We start from the raw sequence: 23113 nt of genomic DNA, 5'->3' as shown, positions 1-23113 counted from the left end.
TGCTCCTACAAAATTCTTGGATAAAAACATTTATTGTAAGTTTTACTGAATTCAAAACTGGAATATTTTCTGTGATTCAACAAGGAACTGTTGACACAACAGCACTTACAGGTTACAACATACATCATTGTCTTCCATTTTGGATTTCATTGGCATTTGAACTCAGTTTCATTCAGGACTTTTTATTACTAGGACTTCTATTTTTTTAATTCTTTGATTATTTTTGGATCTGATTCGTAAAACTGTAAGTTCTTTTTTCTCTATTTTCACCTGATATTCTAGGGAAATAAATTATTTGATTGCATTGGGCAGTTGGTTGCTATGTACATGGCACAGTGGTCCATAGGGCTTAACAATGGCAGTCACTGGTTGACCTGATCAGTTGGTTGCTATATACATGGCACAGTGGTAGATGGGGCTTAACAAAGGCAGTCACTGGTTGCACTGAGTAGTTGGTTGCTATATACATGGCACAGTGGTCCATGGTGCTTAACAATGGCAGTCACTGGTTGCCTGGGCAGTTGGTTGCTATGTACAAGGCACAATGGTCCATGTGGTTTAATAATGGCAGTCACTGGTTGCCTGGGCAGTTGGTTGCTATGTACAAGGCACAATGGTCCATGTGGCTTAATAATGGCAGTCACTGGTTGCACTGAGTAGTTGGTTACTATGTACAAGGCACAGTGGTCCATGGAGCTTAACAATAGCAACCACTGGTTGACCTGGGCAGTTGGTTGGTATGTACAAGGCACAGTGGGCCATGGGGCTTAACAATGGCAGTCACTGGTTGACCTGGGCAGTTGACTGCTCGCTACAGGCAAATTATAAATATAAAATCTGGCAGTGGTCACTAAAAATGGATGGTTGCTATGTACATGTGCTTGCTAGACTAGGTGTGAACATATATCCAAGTAGTACAATCTGCTTTTAATAGAAATGAGTTTTTTTTTTACATTTACTAAATTTTCTGAATGAAAATACTTTAGCTTAAGTTCAGAATGTGTGTAATGTGATTTCTAGTCACCTTATGTCTGTATTGTTCTAATTCAAAGTATTTATGCTTTCAAAATAGGTAAGTAAATAAGATGTAATAAAACTGGGTCTATATCTACCTTTAAAAATGTCAGAACTGATTATGGTAAAAAGTTTACACAAAGGAGAAAATGCCAATATATATAAATACACATTAAATTATATTAATACATTAATAAATAGTGCCCCCTATATGTATTAAGGAAACAAAACATCAGGTTATTTAGCATTCAGGTAAAATATAGAGCTTCAGAAATCAACACCTTGAGCAGTCATTATTTTTAATTACCATACACTTTAAGTTATATAGGATCCAGTTTATGTTTTACACACTCCAATTCTCCTGCTGAATAAACTTATATATAAATATACAATGTTGAAATGTCAGTTCAATGCACTCTTATGTGACATAACCACTACATACAAACTGCCACTCTTAAGTGACATCACTACTCCAACGTCATTGCCACTCTTATGTGACACTGACTAATTTAAACACACTGCAACTCCAAATACACTGCCACTGTTATGTGACATCACCACTCCATTCACACTGCCACTCTTATGTGACAACACCACTTCATTCACATCAACACTAGTATGTGACATCAGCACTCCATTCACATCAACACTAGTATGTGACATCACAACCCCATTTACATCAACACTAGTATGTGACATCACAACCCTATTCACATCAACACTAGTATGTGACATCACAACCCTATTCACATCAACACTAGTATGTGAAATCACCATTCCATTTACATCAACACCAGCATGGATCAACAGCATACCATTCATGTAAACACTAACATGTGACATCACTACTCCATTCACACCAACATTACTATGTGATATCACCACTGCATTCACACAAACACCAGCATGTGACATCACCAATCCATTCACATCAATACCAGTCTGTCACATAACCACTCCATTCACATCAACACTAGTGTGTGACATCACCATTCCATTTACAAAACATGCATGTGACATCAGCATACCATTCAAGTCATCACCAGTATATGATATCACCATTCCATTCACATCAACACCAGTATGTGACATCACCATTCCATTCACACCAACACCAGTGACATCACTCCATTCACACCTACACCAGTATGTGACATCACCATTCCATTCACATCAACACCAGCATGTGATATTACCTCTCCATTCACACCAACACCAGTATGTAACATCACCACTCCATTCACATCAATACTAGTCTCTGACATCACCACTCCATTCACATCAACACAAGTATATATCACCATTCCATTCACACCAACATATGATATCCCCATTCCATTCACACCAATACTAGTATGTGACATCACCACTCCTTTCACATCAATAAGTCTGTGACATCAGCACTCCATTCACATCAATACCAGTCTGTGACATCACCACTCCATTCACATCAATACCAGTATGTGACATCACCACTCCATTCACAGCAATACCAGTCTGTGACATCACCACTCCATTCACATCAATACTAGTCTGTGACATCACCACTCCATTCACATCAATACCAGTATGTGACATCACCACTCCATTCACATCAATACCAGTATGTGACATCACCACTCCATTCACATCAATACCAGTCCGTGACATCAAAGTAGTAAGCATGAATAAGATCCATCCACTGAGAATTTATGAATTTTATGTTTAAACTTTAAAGACAGTGTACAATATGTTTGTACAGTGTACAATGTTTGTAGAATGAACAATATAATGTATGCACATTGTACAATGTGTGTAGTGTACAATGTAGCGTACAATATGTTTGTACAGTATAATGCTTATTTCTTAATTTGGTTTAAAGTAGACAATAAATAGGTTACTAACTCTATACTGAAAAATATTCTTGTGGACTTCCGTGCCACTCCCAGACCAGTTTATCTGTGCAAATATATTTCAGTACAACTTCAATAATGCATACAAATTAAGACTAATTTGTGTGTGAGTGTCTGTGATTTGGATTTTTAACATATCTTTAACAATTGTTCAGTCATATCATTATGATGTCTGCAGTGTGGCAGTTTATAGTGATGTCTAGCACTGGGGCATCATGCTGCACACATGTAGCATGATGTCCCACCCAGTCAAATTAACCTGATACCAGGCCGACCAGTTCTAACACTAACCTGTTAATGCTGAGCAACAAGCAAGGTAGCTAGTAGTACCATTTTTTATAAGTCTTTGGTATGACTCGGCTGGGGACCAAACCCACGACCTCCTGCATCTGAGGCAGATGCTCTGAAACCCACAACCTCCTGCATCCAAGGCAAATGCTCTGACCACTAGGCCACCAGAGCAGTCATAAATAATTTAGAAACTGACTTCATTAATTACTTCCTAATTAAGCAGTTGTGCTTTATATGTAAGTGTCTGATAAAGGCCAATTTAACTCTATTTCAGAAGCTGGCATATTGATGTGTTAGACTGAGATGTGCATGCTAATTTTTACAATACTATTTTTCACTGAAAATACCTACCATTTATTCATGTTAACTAAGGCACACGCAACACAAAAGCAAATGATTGTGCAAATTTAAATACTATTTGATCAATCCAAAGTTGGCACTGGCCATTGCAAATACTGCAAAAATCAATGAAAACATTTCTTGACGTGTTACAATTTCCAAATTAGTAACCAAATTGTGCTATAGAAAACACAAACACATATTTGTCATGCATACCAAAAATGGACTGTGTTATTGGAATTTTCCTTCCCAGATCAAAATCCTATTTAATTTTAGTTGTTACCCAAATAACAATTAGTATTTTGTTTTATAAATCCCCCTTTTCATTGTAAATTTTCTTTTGAAATTGATAATGTGTGTTCAATTGATGAATTTTGCATTTCTGGAAGTTATTTTGCTACAAAACATAGTCCCACCGTCATTTTAAAAAAAAGAAAAGATGCTGCACTATCAGACATTAGTGACTTCAAGGCTAAAATATGCAAATGTACAAGCCCTTGAATTTTCTATCATCAAATTTATTTTTAATGAAACGAATTGCCACTGGAGAATTCTGATCATCTATGGCAATTTTGGCAAATGTTAGTATCAACACAGATAGGTTCTGATGGTGATTTATATCCATTAAAACAACTTACAGAATGTTTGGCAGCTTGTCATGTAGTTCGCAGGATTTTGCCGTACAGTTAATCTGCCGTCTGCATGTATATATGGTTCATATAAATAATATTTAGGACACAGTATTTCTTAAGAATGTAACTTGCAGAAATGTTTAATTTATTATCAAAAGAAATCAGTTTGTAAATAAATGATTGCTGAGAAAGATGTATATTATAGAACATAACAGAGGGTGGGAGTAAACTGTATGCATGTGTAATTTAGATTTTTAACATTTTCAGTCATATCGCTACGATGTCTGCGGTGTGACAGTTTATAGTGATGTCTAGCACTGGGACATCATGCTCCAGACATGTAGCATCATATCCTACCTAGCCACATTATCCTGACACCAGGCCGACCATTTTTATAAGTCTCTGGTATGATTCGACCTAGGTTTGAACCTGCGACCTCCCACATTCAAGGCAGATCCTTTAACCACAATGCCAACTGAGCAGCTGGAGAATAAAGTACAATGAGAGCAAGATCCGGAATGGAAAAACAACCCAACCCTTTTCTGGTGCATAAATTGTCAAAAATAGGTATAAAATTTAAGGGCAAAATTTGGCAACTAATTAGAAAATGTTAGCATAAACCTACTCAATCTATATAGGTGAGTCAGGTATAAACTGGCCTGAATTAGTTGATTGCCTTAAACCACATGTAAATACATTGCAGACTCCATCAAGTACTATGACGACATAGCTATTTTTTTAAAACATATCTAGCTGTAGCTTATACCTGGTTTGACTGCATTAAGCATCAATTGCTATTCTGTAAGACTCCATGAAATACCAACATTCAGATGACATCAGTTTAACAAAAAATGCGAGAGCTGATGGACAAGAAATATAGATCATAAGGATGATTTCCACTTAAATTCCTTCCAAATTATCTTGATTGCATGTGTTTCTTAAGTGTTGATTTCATTCATATTTGTACATGTGTATAATTTGTCCAATAAATTATAAAAAAACACATTAAAGCTTTCATAGTCCAATTCTGTAAAGCAGTTTCTAAACAAATAATGTTGTGCAAAAGTATTTGCCCTTTGGTCCAAGTGGCTATAAATCTGATAGCAGATTTGACTTCATTTGTATGAATTTGAAGGCCTTCAAGCTAGGACACTTTTCTGTTCAATCTGTTCAAATTGTTAGCATTTTTTTCCTCCAGAACTTCAAATTAGGTGATTTTGTCAGAAGATGGTTAAAGGGTGAAGTATGTATCAGTAGCCATATTTATGTATCAGCAGCCATATTTATGTCCCAGTAGCCACATTAAATATGTATCAGCAGCCATATTAAGTATGTATCAGTAGCAATATTTATGTATTAGTAGCCATATTTAAGTATGTATCAGTAGTAATATTTGTCCCAGCAGCCATATTTAAGTATGTATCAGCAGCCATATTTATGTATCAGTAGCCATATCTATGTATTAGTAGCAACATTTATGTATTAGTAGCCATATTTAAGTATGTATCAGTAGCCATATTTATGTCTCAGTAGCCATATTTAAGTATGTATCAGCAGCCATATTTATGTATCAGCAGCCATATTTAAGTATGTATCAGTAGCAATATTTATGTCTCAGTAGCCATATTTAAGTGTATCAGCAGCCATATTAAGTATGTATCAGTAGCCATATTTATGTATCAGCAGCCATATTTATGTATCAGTAGCCATATTTAAGTATGTATCAGTTGCCATATTTATGTCTCAGTAGCCATATTTAAGTATGTATCAATATCCATATTTATGTATCAGTAGCCTTGTTTAAGTATGTATCAGTAGCCATATTTATGTATTAGTAGACTTATTTATGTGTATCAATAGCAATATTTATGTATCAATAGCCATACTTGTCTCAGAAGCCATATTTATGTATCAGTAGCCATATTTATGTATGCATCAATATCCATATTTATGCATCAGTAGCATATTAATGTATGTATCAGTAGCCATATTTATGTATCAGTAGCCTTGTTTAAATATGTATCAGCAGCCATATTTATGTATCAGTAGCCTTATTTATGTGTATCAATAGCCATATTTGTTTGTCTCAGTAGCCATATTTAAGTATGTATCAGTAGCTATATTCATGTATGTATCAGTAACCATATTTATGTATGTATCAATAACCATATTTATGTATCAACAGCCATATTTATGTATGTATCAATAACCATATTTATGTATGTATCAGTAGCCATATTTAAGTATGTATCTGTAGCTATATTTATGTATCAATATCCATATTTATGTATCAGTAGCCATATTCACGTATGTATCAGTAGCCATATTCACGTATGTATCAGTAGCCATATTTATATATGTATCAGTAGCCATATTTAATGGTAGATTGTTATTTATACAAAATTAAAAGCTCTCCATGCCAGCTTGCCTTCTTTTGTCAATTCAGCTGAGTGGGCTTTGATAAAAAAAAACATTCAAGTGATTTTCAGTGTTAGCAATGGTGCTTTGAATTTACTTTGGCTAAATTCTGTTCAGCAGTTTTTGAGAAAAATTTACTAAAATCTTTTTGATCACACAATTGACAGAATTAGCATTAGACAATAATTTTCACCAACAATGGTCATTCTTTTTGCTAGTCCTTCTCACAGTTACCAACATTTATGATTATTATGTATGTATGTATGTATCAGTAGCCACATTTAATGGCCTATTGTCATTTATACAAAACTAAAAGCTCTCCATGCCAGGTTGCCTTCTTCCAATTTGGTCAAATTCAGTTGAGTGGGCTTTGATGAAAGCATTTAAGTGATTTTCCATATTATATTATATAGTGTGTCTATTACTCTCAAATTCTGAAAAACAATGTTTGAGAAGAATTCAATGAAATCTTTTTCTGTTTTTTGTGTGTAATTGCAGTCATATTTGATTAGCATCCTCTGAAGAAACTTCAAGACTAGTATGTTAGCATGCATTCTGTCCGATTTGGTTAAATAATGTTTAGTGTTTTTTGAGGAGCAGTTGTTCTTCTGCTTTTAATAATACTATAGGATTACATATCAGCATCACTATCTGGACAAATATAAAATGCCTTCAATGCTAGAATGTTCTCCCAAAAAATCATTTGTAAACCAGTCAACCACATTTTGAGAAAATGTAAATTCTAAATGAACCAGTCAACAACAACTCAAGGACCTTAGCATTAGCCTATTCGTCCTGCTCTCACATTCTGGCGAATGAACATGTCTTGTTCCTCAGCTGAGACTGAAGAGATTTCCAACTCTGACTGTTCTCTTTTAATATCGATGGGATTAAACATTTCAGTCATTACTACTTTCATACAGCCACATAAGCTGTAATATGTAAAAACATCACAATATTGCTTTGTACGCATAAAAGTCTATGGCTTGGATGATCAACATAAAAAGTGTCTTTCACAACATGTACACTTAGTCTTAATGTGATCAAACTGATCGGATTATTTCCATTATAAATGTGTAACACTAATGTTCGATTTCATCGGGCTATCCCTTCTTCCCCTGTTGATGCTCAATAACTAGATGTCCCTCTCCATATAGTTGACCAACAATTACCTGAAATAAACAAAACAAATCTGATGTAAATGTAACTATCCAACTAATTTGGTGTTGGGAACTGACCAGCCGCCAAATAAAATGGTTTCCTTGTTTAGTATCATGATTTTCATCTGACTACAAAGAAATCTAAACCGTCCTTCTTATTCCACAAAGTTTGCAGTTTGATATATACACAAAACTGCATACACGTTCTTTGTCAGTGGAAAGAAAGAGTCCAACATGGCATATGGCAGGGTGTTGAGGTTGTTAGATCAAAACAGTGATTATCCATATCAAATGAGTTATTTAGTTTATTTAGGACAAAAACATGACACGTGGTTTTGTATCTGTTGCATGCCTAGTCTTCTACATTTTTGAATGAAATTTTTAGTTTTACTCTATAAATGATAATAAAAATTAATTGGGTTGTATACAAATTTGATTAACTGTGTCTCAAAAGTTATTTACTTGCAAAAGAAGACACCTAATATGTGTGATACTGAATTACAGCTTGAAAAGCTGTATTGAACACCAGATCAAGTAAGATCGAACAGGTATTTAAGTAATACTTTAACTGTCCCAGCAATATGTTTTCAGGCTTTGAGATAATGGGTTTTTCCACCTCTATCATTCTTTCTTTTTTTCCTTCATCCAATTAAGAGTCCCTTGATGAGACTAATGCTCTCTCCTCTAAAAAGAATTTTCAGGAATTCAAGATAAGGTCATTTCAAATTAGCCAATGTGGCAGCCATTTAAGACAGCACCATTTACATCTAGGGACAAACCAGAAAACATCAGTAGACTTTTGATGAAAACACCAAGATGACATGGCCATCCATTCAGCCAAATTAGTGACATGATTTTAAATTTGTTCAATGTGGCAGCCAATTTGAGCTGTGATTAGCACTATTTTCAAACAGGACAAACTAGATATCATAATCAATCTTCTGGTGAAACCCCATGTCAATATAATTTTCCGCTTACGAGGTGTAACAATAACAAGATTTGCAAGATAGCTGCCATGGTGGCCATTCTGGATTGTCAGATCAGCTCCATTTTATTTTAGTACCAACTAGGCATCATAATCAGCCTTCTTGCAAAAACCCCATGCTAATGTGACTTTCCATTCAGGAAGAGCAATATGATTTCAAGATGGCCACTGAGATGGCCATACTGGACATCTGATTCAAGATCAACCAAATACAATAAGAAATCATCTTGTGACAACCCTATCATGTTATGACTTTCCATTCCGAAGGAGATTAGATATTAGATATAGATATTGGTCGCTGTATGTCTGAATAACCTCTCAATGAAAAATAAAACTTATTTCATCATATAAGGCCACTTTAACTTGGTTTTGACAGAAGCATGTGGGAGCAATGAAGTAACATCTACAGCTTAAGTTGGCAATATTTTGATCAAATGATCTCAAACACATAGATTGAAATGTACACAAATGAATCATCATATAATTTATTTGATAAAAAGTGGATCAAGCTGACTTGCTTCTCATTAGGTGTTGTGGGAATTAAAAGGATATATCCACATTCCCAAAATTAAAATGGCAAGAGAACTTTATTGGTGATCAAGTGAATTTTTCAATCACTTGCCCAAAGAGGTGTTGTTTCTGGGCTAATATATATTTCTCTTTAAAGATAAAGATGTTATGTTAAGACTTTTGCCAATATTGTTCACTGAATGTCCATACATTCTACCAGAAGTCCTAAGGCAATTAGTTTTGATCAAGCTCCAACAAGTGATCCACTTTTATAAGGGTCACAAAATAAGTTCCAGAAAACAACCTTTCACACAAATGAAATAGGCCATCAACACTCGGCCTTTATATAACGCCTGGTTGAGTAAGAATTAATGAGATTTTTTTTCACCTCCGGATAGTAGCCTACCTATACTGTTTTCAGCCTGTATACATTCTCAAGTTTGTTCAGCACAGGATTTAAAGAATCAGAGATGAGAATGACAAAATTCTCCAATTTGAAATCATTCTGAAATATAAACTAGTTCTGATCTAAAACTGAAGCAGTATTTAAAAATGAAAAAGCAAATAATGAATGTATATAATCTTGAATATACACCTTTCTCTCTGACCACTAAAAATATTATTAAGCTTATCTGGACATAAGCAATATCAATATGTAGACATTAGCAATACCAATATCTAGACATTAGGAATACCAATATCTAGACATTAGCAATACCAATATGTAGACATTAGCAATACCACTATCTAGACATTAGCAATACCAATACATAGACATTAGCAATACCAATATCTAGACATTAGGAATACCAATATCTAGACATTACCAATACCAATATCTAGACATTAGCAATACCAATATGTAGACATTAACAATACCAATACGTAGACATTAGCAATACCAATATCTAGACATTAGGAATACCAATATCTAGACATTAGCAATACCAATATCTAGACATTAGCAATACAAATATCTAGACATTAGGAATACTAATATCTAGACATTAGGAATACCAATATCTAGACATTAGGAATACCACTATGTAGACACATTAGGAATACCAATATGTAGACACATTAGCAATACCACTATGTAGACACATTAGCAATACCAATATGTAGACATCAGCAATACCAATATGTAGACACATTAGCAATACCAATATGCAGACATTAGCAATACCAATATGTAGACACATTAGCAATACCAATATGTCGACATTAGCAATACCAATATGTAGACATTAGCAATACCAATATGTAGACATTACCAATACCAATATGTGGACATTAGAAATACCAATATGAAGACAAATTAGCAATACCAATATGTAGACACATTAGCAATACCAATATGTAAACACTTTAGCAATACCAATATGTAGACACATTACCAATATCAATATGTGGACATTAGAAATAACAATATGTTGACACATTAGCAACACTAATATGTAAACATTAGGAATACCAATATGTGGACATTAGCAATACCAATATGTAGACACATTAGCAATAACAATATGTAGACATTAGGAATACCAATACATGGACACCAGAAATACCAGTATGTAGAGTGTGTGTGTGATTTCGATTTTTAACGTAGCTTAAACAATTTTTCAGTCATATTACTATAATGTCTGCAGCATGACAGTTTATAGTCATGTCTCGCACTGGGGTATCATGCCGCAGATGTGTAGCATGATGTTCCACACAGTCACATTATCCTGACACCAGGCCAACCAGTCCTAACAGTAACCTGTTAATGCTGAGTGCCAAGCGAGGCAGCTGTTAGTACCATTTTTGTAGGTCTTTGGTATGATTTGACTAGGGATCAAACCCATGACCTCCCACATCCGAGGCGAACACTATAACCACTAGGCCACCGGAGTGGTCACCAATATGTAGACATTAGCAATAACAGTATGTAGACATAGCAACAACAATATGTATACATTAGCAACAACAATATGTATACATTAGCAATAACAATATGTAGACGTTAGGAATACCAATATGTAGACATTAGGAATACCAATATGTAGACATTAGGTATACCAATATGTAGACATTAGCAATACTAATATGTAGTCATTGGCAATACCAATATGTAGACATAAGGAATACCAATATGTAGACATTAGGAATACCAATATGTAGACATTAGGAATACCAATATGTAGACATTAGGAATACAAATATGTAGACATTAGGAATACAAACATGTAGACATTAGTAATACCAATATGTAGACATTAGGAATACCAATATGTAGACATTAGGAATACAAATATGAAGACATTAGGAATACCAATATGTAGACATTAGGAATATCAATATACTGACATTAGGAATACAAATATGTAGGCATTAGGAATACAAATATATAGACATTAGGAATACAAATATGTACACATTAGGAATACCAATATGTAGACATTAGGAATACCAATATGTAGACATTAGGAATATCAATATGCTGACATTAGGAATACAAATATGTAGGCATATGCAGACATTAGGAATACCAATATGTAGACATTAGGTATACCAATATGTAGACATTAGGTATACCAATATGTAGACATTAGCAATACTAATATGTAGTCATTGGCAATACCAATATGTAGACATAAGGAATACCAATATGTAGACATTAGGAATACCAATATGTAGACATTAGGAATACCAATATGTAAACATTAGGAATACAAATATGTAGACATTAGGAATACAAACATGTAGACATTAGTAATACCAATATGTAGACATTAGGAATACCAATATGTAGACATTAGGAATACAAATATGAAGACATTAGGAATACCAATATGTAGACATTAGGAATATCAATATACTGACATTAGGAATACAAATATGTAGGCATTAGGAATACAAATATATAGACATTAGGAATACAAATATGTACACATTAGGAATACCAATATGTAGACATTAGGAATACCAATATGTAGACATTAGGAATATCAATATGCTGACATTAGGAATACAAATATGTAGGCATATGCAGACATTAGGAATACCAATATGTAGACATAGGAATACCAATAGGTAGACATTAGGAATATATGAAGACAACTGAAGTGACTTTAGGAATACCAATATGTAGATGTTGGCAATACCAATAAGTATTCATTAGGAATACCAATATGTAGAAAAGTGAAGTGACATTAGGAATACTAATATGTAGACATTAGGAATATCAATGTGTAGACATTAGGAATACCACAATGTAGACATCGGAATACCAATATGTAGACTTTAGGAATACCAATATGTAGATGTTGGCAATACCAATATATAGACATTAGGAATACCAATATGTAGAAAAGTGAAGTGACATATGTAGACATTAGGAATACCACAATGTAGACATCAGAATACCAATATGTACACATTAGGAATATCAATGTGTAGACATTAGGAATACCACAATGTAGACATTAACACTACCTATATGTAGACAAGTGAAGTGACATTAGGAATACCAATATGTAGATATTCAGAATTTTGATGTGTAGACATAGGAATACCAGTATGTAGAGAAGTGAAGAGACATTAGAAAGACCAATATGTAGACATTAGGAATACCAATGTTGACATTAGGAATACCATAATGTAGACATAGGAATACCAATGTTGACATTAGGAATACCAATATGTAGACATTAGGAATACCAATGTTGACATTAGGAATACCATAATGTAGACATAGGAATACCAATATGTAGACATAGGAATACCAATGTTGACATTAGGAATACCATAATGAAGACATAGGAATACCAATGTTGACATTAGGAATACCAATATGTAGACATTAGGAATACCAATGTTGATATTAGGAATACCATAATGTAGACATATGAATACCATAATGTAGACATAGGAATACCAATGTTGACATTAGGAATACCATAATGTAGACATAGGAATACCAATGTAGACATAGGAATATTTAATGTAGACATAGGAATACCAATGTTGACATTAGGAATACCAATATGTAGACATTAGGAATACCAATGTTGACATTAGGAATACCATAATGTAGACATAGGAATACCAATATGTAGACATAGGAATACCAATGTTGACATTAGGAATACCATAATGTAGACATAGGAATACCAATGTAGACATAGGAATACCATAATGTAGACATAGGAATACCAATGTTGACATTAGGAATACCAATATGTAGACATTAGGAATACCAATGTTGACATTAGGAATACCATAATGTAGACATAGGAATACCAATATGTAGACATTAGGAATACCAATGTTGACATTAGGAATACCATAATGTAGACATAGGAATACCAATGTTGACATTAGGAATACCAATATGCAGACATTAGGAATACCAATGTTGACATTAGGAATACCATAATGAATACCATAATGTAGACATTAGGAATACCAATGTTGACATTAGGAATACCATAATGTAGACATAGGAATACCAATATGCCGACAAATAATGTGACAATATGTTGAGAATTTAAGTGCACTTGAAGTGCTGCAATTACCTTTTGTACATAAACTTTTAAAACACTTATTACACAAAGGACAGTTGATTACAATTAGTTCAATGGCAACACACCTGTCTTTTAATCATTTGTAAATTGTCTTCAGCCTTTTTTATCAGTTGGCTCAATTTTACTGCATCAGTGACATTTCTGTTTTCCCTGAATTCATATTTGACTTTCTCAAGCGCATATGTCCTGCAATAAAAGGAAAAGGATACTCTTGATACAAGTTAAATGAAAACCTACATTAAAAAAGTCATTTTCCAGGAAAAGGTCAGTTATGTTTTGTATCCTGTACTGAAAATATGGAGTTTGCACACAAAAACAGTACAACAGCCATGTTGGATAGTCACTTTAAACAGCAGACAGCAAGATAAAGTGATTTTACATTGATCCTTACCAGCCCAAAATTGATAATTACATTTAGACTTATCTTTTCCACTATAACAACAGAGCTTTCATGAGCTGACATGACCAATATCAAGTATTTATTAATAGATGGTACCTGACAATGCTGTACAACTTAATCAAGTAATCACCAAATCCTGTGGCCTTTATAATTTATCTACTTTCCTTTAAGTCCAGCCTGACTCCAAACTCCAAAGACTCGGATCTTCTGTCACGTAATGTATCCACAGATCTGGGTATATGCAGTATGTGAGCAGTAAACATGAGGATAATAAAGACCCCGATCTCCTGGTGCATTATGCAATGGCAGATATCAGTCTATGTTGTTGGCAGTTATAAGCAGGTATCCAGGGTAAATGAATGTAATTATAGGTCATTTATCAACATAGGTTGTTTGTATGACATGATTAATTGACCTCAGACATTAAGGAAAATACAGATATGCCAAACTGAGAATCAATTTTTTGGTAGGCAACTGATCTGGAATTGATAATTTTTTGTCGAAAGGAGCAACTTCTAAATGCCTCTTGCACCTTCTAATGCTTTATCCATTCCTCCTGTTCTGGATGCCTGAATAACCATAAACATTAGTTTTCGTTATGAATTATGTACATCCTTCTTTCCCTCTAATGTTTACGTCCATATTGTATTCCATACAATTGTTATTTTCTGAAATGATATCAAACCATTAGGTGTAAATTTTCATAAAAATGTTTAAAATAAAATTCTGCACAAATCCATAATGGTTGCCATCTCTGGCAGTGAGATTTGGTTAATGTGGCCATGCAATGTGAGAAATGGCGAAGTTTATAATCAATCTAATTTTAGTTCATTAGTTGATTATTTATGCTGCTAATGCATGGATTTGGTTGTTTCCATGTTTCAACAGGGGATGTGCTCTGACCTACCACCCCAACATAACTAATATCTAGCAATGGGTGGCAAAGGTCACAGAGAACATGGACTGCATAATGATCTTGATACTGAAATAATTTTAACAAGAGTCCCTAGATGGCACTGATGCTCTGCTGTCTGAACTGAATTTTTATTGGAATGCACAAGAAGTCAGATTCTTCTGTCGTTTAGTTCTTTTTAACTGTAGAGTATTTACACTATCTCTGATAATCTTGAAAAACTCCAAAATACCAAATTTGCTAAAAAATATTTATTTTAAAATGTTTGAAATATCATGTTCACAAGATAAATGTAAGTACAGTAGTCATGCTCTGTGACCTGACATCATGAACAGAAGATCACTTATGATTAACCATCTGAATGTTAAATAGATCCACATGACAAGTTTGGTCAAATCAATAATTATACTTCGGGTGAGAAACCCAAATAATTATTGAACTGGAATCATTCATGGCATTCACCAGACATAACCACAAACTGGGTTTCATAAAGTCCATTCATATAGTTTCTTATAATACTCATAAGCCAGTTTAGATAAAAACTCAAGTCAAGACCTTTGACCTTGACTATCAACTCTGAATTGTAATGCAACTATATGTGTGTGTGTGATTTGGATTTTTAATGTAGTTTTAACAATTTTTCAGCCATACTGCTACGATGTCTGGAGTATGGCAGTTTATAGTGATGTCTAGCACTGGGGCATCATGCCACAAACATGTAGCATCATGTCTCATCTAGTCACATCATCTGACACCAGGCCAACCAGTCCTAACACTAAACTCTTAATGCTAAGTGCAAAATGAGGCAGCTGCAAATACCATTTTTATGTCTTTGGAATGACTTGGCTTGGGTTCAAACCCATGACCTCCTGCATCCAATGTGGTTGCTCTAACCACTTAGGTCAGCTGAGTGGTGCAATGCAACTAAATAAAAATCCTGTCAAAATTCTTCTACGTATGTGCAAGTCACTCTTTAAAATCATCAGTGAAGTACAAACATGCAATGGCAGTTTGCTTGCTTTTTTAAAACCCCCATGTCAATACGAATATCCTTTCCAAAGAAGCAACCATTAAAGATATTCAGGACTGCCCGCAATGCAGCCATTTTGGAAGTACGGTGAACATAATTTTAATACAGGAACAATTATATACTGCGAATGTTTTAAAATAAAGAAGTCTTTTAGATACAAAAAAAATATATATGTACAGGAGAAACAGCTTTACTGAGATTTTGTGGTTGAAAACCATGGAGTACAAGTGCATTAATAAGTAGCAAGACTTTTAAGGTGGCAGCCATTTTTTAAAGTTGTATCAGGACCATTTTATTTTAACACTAGACATTATAAGAGTTTTTTGTATGAACACATGCAAGATTTTCATAGATTTCTGAGATTTTCATACTGGATAACTGTGAGGATCCATTTATTTTTTACCAACTAGATCTAGGAACAAATGTGTGTATAAAGTTGCATCGTAATCATCCAGACAGTTTATGACTCAGCTAAAATTTCAAGGATGAGTATAAATCTTCTGATATAACACTGAACTTATTTTTATTCATTCATTTGTAAGCACCCCTTAAGGAAGAAAAAAGTTTGGTTCTTGTCCAATGACCAGATGTTTTTGAAAAGATTTTTCTCATTGATGGACCCTAAAGATAAACTTTAACTCAAGAATTACTGTTGACCCACTTTAATAGCCTTGTTAGTGGCACAGTAAAAGATGAATTAAAAAAAAGTTACTTCCCCTGAATCTGAAAGATGCCTCCAGCAAACCCGAGCCAACAAATCTCTTTATCTTACATTCTAGAACATCCATGTCTTTGTTTCAATTATGTTCTATTCACAAAGAAAATTATTTTGCCATAATAACATCTTCTTAGGGTACAATTTTTTGCATAAATTTAAATATATATATATAATGTGAATCAGGGCATATCATTTATTTCTTTGCCAAATTCCAAGACAACAAAACCCTTACAAAATAACACAAAATAAATATGCCAGATCTGGGTCTGTGCAGTTTGTAAGAAGTAAACAGTATAATAAACAACAAAGACCCTGATATGCCAGCTCACTACATGAAGGCAGATCAGAGTCTATAATGTTTGCAATGGAATTCTTGCTCTATTTTCATAATGAATTTAAATGGGTCATGATGATTCGAGTCAACACCATGATCACCATCTAAATATCATCATCACAGTTGTAGTTATTGTTATAAAATGATAATGCTAAAAGTGACTGATCTGAATTCTAATCACATGACAGTATAACAAAATGGTATTCAGTCAGGGTAGATTGTGATTTTTTTGGACAAATGGCATGGTCTCACAATCACAAGGTTCCACAATCATTCATTGGGTGGTATTTAATTCAACTTCTTTTCTTGTTCAAATTAAGCTGAAAGTGTTTCTGCACATATTTTTCATGTCAGACACAGCCTAAAGATACTAATGACATTTGTAGATCCATTATATTATTTATAATAATAATAATAATAATAATATTATCAAAGTATTTAAAAAAATTATGATAATCAGGAAATAAAAAACATGCAATCTCAATTACAAATGTTTAAAGCATCATCTTCTCTTTATCTGTAAATATAAAACTGATTTTAAAAAAACATGAAAATATTTTATTTTTAAAAATATGTATGCAATTATCTTTGATGAGCATTTTCTACTGAAATTATTCTATAATGTTCTGAAGCGCTAAACAGAAGCTATCAAGGCAGGCAACTACTATGACAAGTCATTTCCTCTCAGGATTAGAACAGACCTTTCCAGCATGCCAATCATCCATGCTTAGCAAATAATTGTGTAATTATCTATATCCAATGTAACTGGTTATCATCATGTCCTGGTAATTATCTATAGCTAATGGAAGGGGTTATCATCATGGTCCTGGTAATTACCTATAGGCAATGTAAGGGGCTATGATAACAGTCCTGGTAATTATCTAAAGCCAATGGAAGGGGTTATCATCATGGTCCTGGTAATTATCTATAGCCAATGGAAGGGGCTATGATCATGGTCCTGGTAATTACCTATAGCCAATGGAAGGGGCTATGATCACAGTCCTGGTAATCATCTAAAGCCAATGGAAGGGGTTATCATCATGGTCCTGGTAATTATCTATAGCCAATGGAAGGGGCTATCATCATGTCCTGGTAATTATCTATAGCCAATGGAAGGGACTATGATCATGGTCCTGGTAATTACCTATAGCCAATGGAAGGGGCTATGATCACAGTCCTGGTAATCATCTAAAGCCAATGGAAGGGGTTATCATCATGGTCCTGGTAATTATCTATAGCCAATGGAAGGGGCTATGATCAATAGTCAGTATAATATTACATACACATTACTGAAACCTGGACTAAAAAATATGGCAATTATATAGTAATTCTGAGCAAAAATATGTCTCAAAAACTTCTGAACATGTCATTCAATTAGTTCATGTCATAAATCCGTACACTTTCACATATTCTGATGCAGAAGAATCTATATTCTTTAAATAGGTGTGGATAGAGCTCAGAGCAAATTTTGTTCTTCTTGTTGTTGTAGGGTTTAACGCCATTTTTCAGCACACGATAGGCTATACATGGCGGCCAGTATTAATGGTGGAGGAAGAACCCAGGAAAACCCTGGAAAGAACCACCGACCCACGAGAAGCTATGGCAAGCTTTCTCACATATCCACATTGGCTGAATCCGAGACTCGAACCCACGCAGACAGAGGTGAGATGGCAGTGATCCGTAACGGATAGCGCTATAGACCACTCAGCCACTCGGGGCCCCAGCAAATTTTGAAACTGTCCACTGAGTTATGTCTCATTAAATACCTTGACTGTCCTTTCAAGGTCAAGGAATGAAGAACTAAATATATCAAGTGCCTTATTATTAGAAACAGAAACTCTTCTATCAACAAAGTGCAGACACCATGCCACAGTCCAGAGTGAACTCCCTTGAAGTAAAAAATAACAAATATTTGAAGCTATTTAAATACATGAAAAATGATGCCATAGACTGGTTCATACCACTGACTGGTGCCAGGATTTACTGTGTAACCATGGGCAACCATGAGAGATATTCTTGAAAATTGGTCTCTGCATCCTCTGCCAAACTAGCTGGAACAGAGTTACAGGTCACTGAGTATTTGGGCAGTGGGATGAAGGCCTACGATCATAATTATCAGGAACAATGTCTTACATGAACCCCCTAGTCCTACATGTAAGACCTGATGCTGATATTTACGTTTTGGGCATCAGGGTCTTACTACCTAACTAATAGCACTGTGTAGTGTGTTTTGATGTCAACTAACATCGTAACGAAAGTCAAATTTTCAGGAATATCTCACATAAATGGCAACTAACACAATGGCGCTTTTCTAGAAAGCAAAGTAATAATGTTTTAGTCAGACTTTACTTACTCTGGTGTCTTTTCTCCAATAAATTAAAATTCTCACAAAAAAATGGACCTGTCAAGTTTCACTGGCCTACATTTCAGTTGACTGGAAAGTGATGAAAGCCGAGAATGCCAAAATCGGGTTAAGTTTAAATATTATTCTTTAATTAAATGAATAAAAATATATTATGCCTATTGGAACTGTAAAGCAACTTTTTCGTTCACGAAACATATCTGCCACATGAACCTACTTACACATACTTCGACTACTATCACATTGCAACAAATTCAAATGTATGTCAACAGAACATGAAGATGCATCCATTTGCTAGTGAGATATTTTCATTCCGCCAGGATAAAGACAGCACAGTAAGTATATTAATTACAATAAATTAGTGGAAGAGTGTCGATATATGCTGCCAAATGTGTGAGATATTCCGAAACTTTGACTACTCGTTCCAACATCAATGACATCTGAACACACTATACAAGGCCGTTATCTGGATAGTAAGACATAGCACCTAAACAAACTCAACATGTGCTATGTCTTACTGTAGGACTAATGAACCCCCCTGCAGGTGTGTGGATGTAGAACATGAAAACAGAGGCTATTAACAGCAGTAGAAGCCATTGTGGTTCTGTGGTTAATGTGTTGGATTATGAAAGAACTGATGTAAATTAGAATCCCATCACTTGATCTGTCCAGGTCAGCTACTGTGGTGGTCAAGACAGTTTACTCGAACTGCATTGGAACCAAAAAGCCAATTTCAGTGATCATTATATAAATGGAGAAAGTGGGGCCCAATGGCCCCTACCATGTTACATATATATATATTCATCTCAGGCACTCATAACAAGGATTTAATAACTTCTGCAATAAATATTTATGTTTCCATCACTAAGTCCACTGAATGAGTTTATGAGACAGGCTTCATAAATTTTTCAATAGTTTCTCAGATTTTTTTGTCTGATAAATTAACAACATAAACTGTTCATTATACGGTTATTTTAGTGGACGCCTTAACTTTAGACGACTGTGCCATATAGACCATAACAATAAAAACAATTGACCAAAAGAATTACTATAGAGACGGATTGATCGGTCTATAGTCTGATAATACAAACCTGTTTGTTTGAACCCCACTACCGATTTAAATAATGGAACCTTTAATGTGATAAAAAGTGCAAGGAACTTAGTCAATTCATTCACTGATTTATAGTTTCTAACCGGACTCTGAGTAGAGTGCCCCTAACACCTCATCATATGTGCATTTCATGCTTAGTGGAAGTTTTCTGTGTCATAGACGGACATGCTTGGATCCATTTCCAGTTTCTGGACAAGTCCATTTTCAGCAAAGGGGTGTATTACGACTAAAGATGTACATACATAAGTCTTCTGCTTCCGATATTTACAATGTTGATTCAAGCAAAGGAAAATAATGAAAACTACAAATTTGCTTTTCATGTGGATTAAACACGCTGTTTAAATTCTATGTTCATATATGCAGAGGGATATAATTCCAAACTCTCAATGTTATGTAATTCACGCAATTATTCAGCAGTTACCGAAAAGGATGAATTACGTCATTATGTTGTCTGATGGAAATAAACTAGCCTAAAATGTACGCAATATGGCGCCGTGTTAGTATGGAAAGTCTGTTAAGCATGAAATGGTGCAGGGTATGTCAGGATTAGTGCCATTCTGGTCACAGTCAGGTTAGAAATTATAAATCAATGATTCAATTGACTTAGTTCTGTTCACTTTTTATCACATTAAACGTTCTCGAGTTTTAAATCGGAAGGAGGGTACAAACAAACGGGGATGTAGAGTCAGACTATAGTGACAAATACCCACTTGACTTGAAACTCATCATTTGCACGCGCGTATTAAAAACTGAACAAATTTATTTAGCTCTAAATGATAAATTCTACTAAAGAAAGTGCACTTGTTAATACCAAACAATAAAACCTCATGCGACCTTACATACGTAAAAGGTCATTTTATGTCTCGTTACGTAAATTCGCGGTCAAAACCGGGCTTGGATATCAACAATTTGCGTGACGAAAATATACCTATAACTATAAGAGTTGAACTTTTTACTTTCTCTGATTATATTTCTGTATAATGAGAGAACTTTAGATCGGAAAGATGACATGACTGTTTCTCTTAAACCAATTTCGCCAAACTATTTACTCCGCGCCTTCTGCTCAATGTGACTGAAGTAACTCGTTCTTAAATATTACAACATCTGCATAGCGTGAAAAAAGAGAACAAAATTCAAATTTATTATACTGAACGATTTGATGAGCTTGTACCAAATTATAAAGAAATCACTGACTGACATTCAACTCTATAGATATAATTGCGAAATTGTCGTAAATTTGGCCCTTTTGCCGGCAGACTGCAAAGTGCGCACTTGATTCAAGCTTACGTTAAAGAACCAGATGATCTCTAACTTATAGATAACTTAGAGTCTAAGTTACAGGCGCTTTAGATATCTTACAAACATTTGAGAACAGGTGTAAGGTGAAGTTGTTTCCATTTGCAACATGCACATTGGAGAGAATGTTGATATACCTTTATACTACTTTCAACTTTCATGTACTGTAATTTCTTTGGCGACTGTACCTGAGGCAATTTGTAACGGCACTAAAAATCTGATCCCATGTGCTAGCCTAAATTAGTCTTAGATACACTAATTTTAGCAATTTTTAAAATAGGGAAAACAAATTTTGCTCGATTAGACAATACGACTTCTGAAAGTGTAATGAAGGAATGACCAAATATATAAAATGGAAGAAAAGTTATCAGCTCTTTTTATAATTTACCTTTTGAAGTCAAGGACGTGAAAGTGACTAAGTAGGGCTAGCCGAGTTTTGATAGAGGCACACCTAAAGTAAGGCTAGTCTGTGAAATTTTTTTCCGGAGTCGGAGGCAAACATGTAGTAGTCATCTATTAAGTTTTATGGAGGTAGGCCAAAACATGCTTAGAGGTGAAATCCAGGGAGTGGCAAATCAAACTAATTTGTTGTTGCTGAGTAAAATGAAGAAGGAAAAAAAAATCATAATCGATATCCCACTATGTAATGATAAAGAATCTTGCTCGACTGCTTAACCGACACAGCAAGAACAAGGGTAAAATGTTTTTATCCCATGCATACGTTGCATGCGTATATTTAACACACAACAACTGCTCACCAGTCGTGACTTTTATTGTGGTGGTATCGGTGAAAAACCACAGCGTACAATCATGCCAAAGCCTGGTGAACACACTGTCAAATTTACTGTAGTACAATGAGAGATTAAAGCCCCGAACATCATCTACGTGGATTTTGAATGCCTGACTGTTCCAGTAGAAATCTCTTTGGTAACAAAGAGACCAATGCGTCTGGTATTGATCAAACAGTGCAAGTCGCTGAATAATTACATGCTGATTTTGTCATGGAGTGGTACGATGTGATGACCAAAAAAAAAAAAAAAGAGCAGCCACTCGCTTATCGTGCTCCGAGATCTAGCTCTCTTAGCACAGTTGAGGCGTTTCCCAGATCGATGGAAATTACGGCAATATGAATTTGGCAGC

General features: G+C 34.6%; 1 protein-coding gene across 1 annotated transcript; it reads right to left on the bottom strand.

Moving 5' to 3' along the window:
• Positions 1-1296: 1296 nt before the first annotated feature.
• LOC149782605 (LYR motif-containing protein 4-like) lies at positions 1297-21753 on the bottom strand. Its single transcript, XM_089934083.1, has 3 exons — positions 21606-21753; positions 13875-13995; positions 1297-7758 (listed from the first exon to the last, which is right to left on the bottom strand). Exons 1-3 carry the CDS (start codon positions 21686-21688, stop codon positions 7690-7692), a joined length of 273 nt encoding a protein of 90 aa, XP_089790209.1. The 5' UTR covers positions 21689-21753; the 3' UTR covers positions 1297-7689.
• Between the last annotated feature and the right edge of the window lie 1360 nt (positions 21754-23113).

Source organism: Sinohyriopsis cumingii, chromosome 15, assembly GCF_028554795.1.
Source record: "Sinohyriopsis cumingii isolate HCF-2022 chromosome 15, ASM2855479v2, whole genome shotgun sequence".
Lineage (NCBI taxonomy): Eukaryota > Metazoa > Mollusca > Bivalvia > Unionida > Unionidae > Sinohyriopsis > Sinohyriopsis cumingii.
This window is presented reverse-complemented; position numbering and strand designations above follow the sequence as displayed.